This window comes from Pterocles gutturalis, unplaced genomic scaffold (assembly GCF_000699245.1).
Source record: "Pterocles gutturalis isolate BGI_N339 unplaced genomic scaffold, ASM69924v1 scaffold31218, whole genome shotgun sequence".
NCBI classification, from domain to species: domain Eukaryota; kingdom Metazoa; phylum Chordata; class Aves; order Pterocliformes; family Pteroclidae; genus Pterocles; species Pterocles gutturalis.
Genome location: NW_010119015.1, coordinates 1 through 2,331, shown reverse-complemented (window position 1 = coordinate 2,331; position 2,331 = coordinate 1). Strand labels below are relative to the sequence as shown.

The 2,331-nt window shown below is 49.2% G+C and overlaps 1 protein-coding gene across 1 annotated transcript in view; it reads left to right on the top strand.

Moving 5' to 3' along the window:
- The window catches only part of LOC104463919 (homeobox protein Nkx-3.1-like), a 2,290-nt gene extending 145 nt beyond the window's left edge, over positions 1-2,145 (top strand). Inside the window, exons 2-3 of the mRNA XM_010076433.1 lie at positions 87-134; positions 1,784-2,145. Of these exons, the coding sequence (XP_010074735.1) occupies positions 87-134; positions 1,784-2,145 (410 nt within the window). The remainder of the gene's footprint in view (positions 1-86; positions 135-1,783) is intronic.
- Positions 2,146-2,331: the final 186 nt, after the last annotated feature.

The window sequence follows — 2,331 nt, the reverse complement described above, 5'->3', positions numbered from 1 at the left end:
GGATGGGGAGCTGGGAGCAGCCACAGCGGAGGGGATCGAGGGCGGTTCGGCCCCAGGGCACCCCCCTGGGAGCCCTCGTCCCCCAGGAGCATCCTCAGACCAGCTCCGAGGGACACCCCAGGAGGCGGATGCAGGTAAGGGGGTGGGAGGTGCTGGGTGGGGATGGGATCAGCAAAACCAGGGGCAGGCGACGGGCAGGAGCCAGACTTGGGTGCCTCGAGCATCCCAAAACAACCTGGGTGTTAAATTCCGGGGAGTAGCTGGGCTCCAGAAATCAAGAGAAATAGCAACTGCATGCAAACCTTTCCAAGAACTCAAAGGACTGAATCTGCCAAAAACGCCATTTAAAAAAAAAAAAAAAAACCACACAGCTGACAGATTTCTGCAATATCTTGGGAAATAAAGTTCCCTTTTAACGCAGAAGGTCCCCGGCCACCTCAGGGTACCGGCTGCCAGCCCAGAGTCTGTGCCCATCCTTCCCGCGGCCATCGGCGCGGTGACGCAAAATTTTGCGGTGACGCAACTGCAGAATTCAGTGCAGGCGACAACATTTCACTGCAGAAGCAACACAGTGAAAATCACACTCAGAAACAATTTTTTTTTTTTTTTTTTGCCCACTGCCTCTCTTATTGTAGCCGGAGCTGCGGGAGGGGACTCAGCTTTTCCCTGCCCTGGGCTGAGCTGCGACGGCCAAAAAAGCAATTTGGAGCTCTCCAGCGACCGGCTCTTGCTTGCTAAGAGAGCCCTTGCCAGGGGAATGTTGGCTTTAGGTCTCAAGTCTATTAAAAGAAGCTGCTACAAAAAAGCAAGTTGGGAAACGGCTGCTCAGGTTGGTTATTAGGAAAATCGTTAAAAGCCATCGCAAATCTCCCCGAAAGCGGCGAGCGTCAATCAGCGCAGCTCCGGGGCTGTCAGTGGGGCTCCAGTGATTTACACGAGCTGGGAGTGAAGCCCGTTGTTTGTATCTTCAGCATTATGTTCGCATCTTAAGAAAATATGCTAAGAAATGACTGAAAGGGGGGAAAAAAAAAAAAAATTGGCCTATTTCCATCCCAAGTTGGGTAATACACAAACTGCATAAATACATCGAGTTGAGAAGTTTTAAGAGTTTTAGGTGATGCTTTCCAGGGAGCTCAGCACCTTTCTGGGTCGTGGCTCAAGTGACTGAAAAATAAATAATTTGGAGGCAAACCCTGAGAGTCACCATCCCAGCCCAGGTAAAGCCAGGCCTGAAGGTTTCAAAATCTGCCCCGAAGTTTCTTGGCATTGCCTTTGAGTGGTGAAAAAAAAAAATAAAAAAAAGTTAAAGGAATTTCTTTCCAGCGCTTCCTACCTGCAGCCTGCTTCCAGCTGCGCAGGTTTCCCATTCCTGAGCTTTTCTCCATAGCTTGAGCACAGAAACTTGCTTTCTCTGGGGATCAGGATTTTTCCATAGGCATAGGAGGACGTTTCAAAGAAATATCTTAAAGTAGGAATTCTGCAAGAAAAATCTCAAGAGCCGTCGATGCCGTAACGTCTGTAACAACCCTACCGTGAGGTTTTGGGTAAACATTGCAAAATATCCCTTTCTGTGTTATTTCACTCCCTTGAATGTGTGTTCGTGTTGAATGGATGCTTAGATGAATGAAAAAAAGGATGATTCAGAAAGAAAAAACTCCTTTATATGGCTTCAAGACAGTGAAATGAAAATATTTCCAATATAATATGAATATTTTGCTCTCTGGAAGGGAAAAAAACCAAGCGATTCAGGCAATTTCTAACTCTCATCTTTTTCCTTTCACAGATGCCACGGCGGTGACCCCCCTGTCCGACTGTGCCCCCCCTCTGCCAGCCCTGCCCATCGCCCCGCGTCCCCCCAAGCCGGCGAAGCGCTCGCGGGCGGCGTTCTCCCACACCCAAGTCATCGAACTGGAGCGAAAATTCAGCCATCAAAAATACCTCTCGGCTCCCGAGCGAGCCCACCTGGCCAAAAACCTGCAGCTCACCGAGACCCAGGTGAAAATCTGGTTCCAGAACAGGAGGTATAAAACCAAAAGGAAACAAATCGCTTCGGAAATCAGCAGATGGGACATGCGGCTGGGTGGGCAGAAAGCGACCGAGATGCCCGGAGCATTTGCCCGCCCGCCCCCTGCCTCTACTACTTGAACGGCTGGAGTCCTTCCTGGTGGTAACCGCTTTTTTTAAGCAGAAAGCATCCTTTTATCTTCTTCTTTTTTTTTTTTTTTTTAATATTACGTGGCTTTTTCTAGCGCTGATTAGGAGGGGGATCCCCATCCAAAGTGATGCTCAGCATCTTCGGGTTGGCACACAAGCGTTTCTTGTTGCTAACAG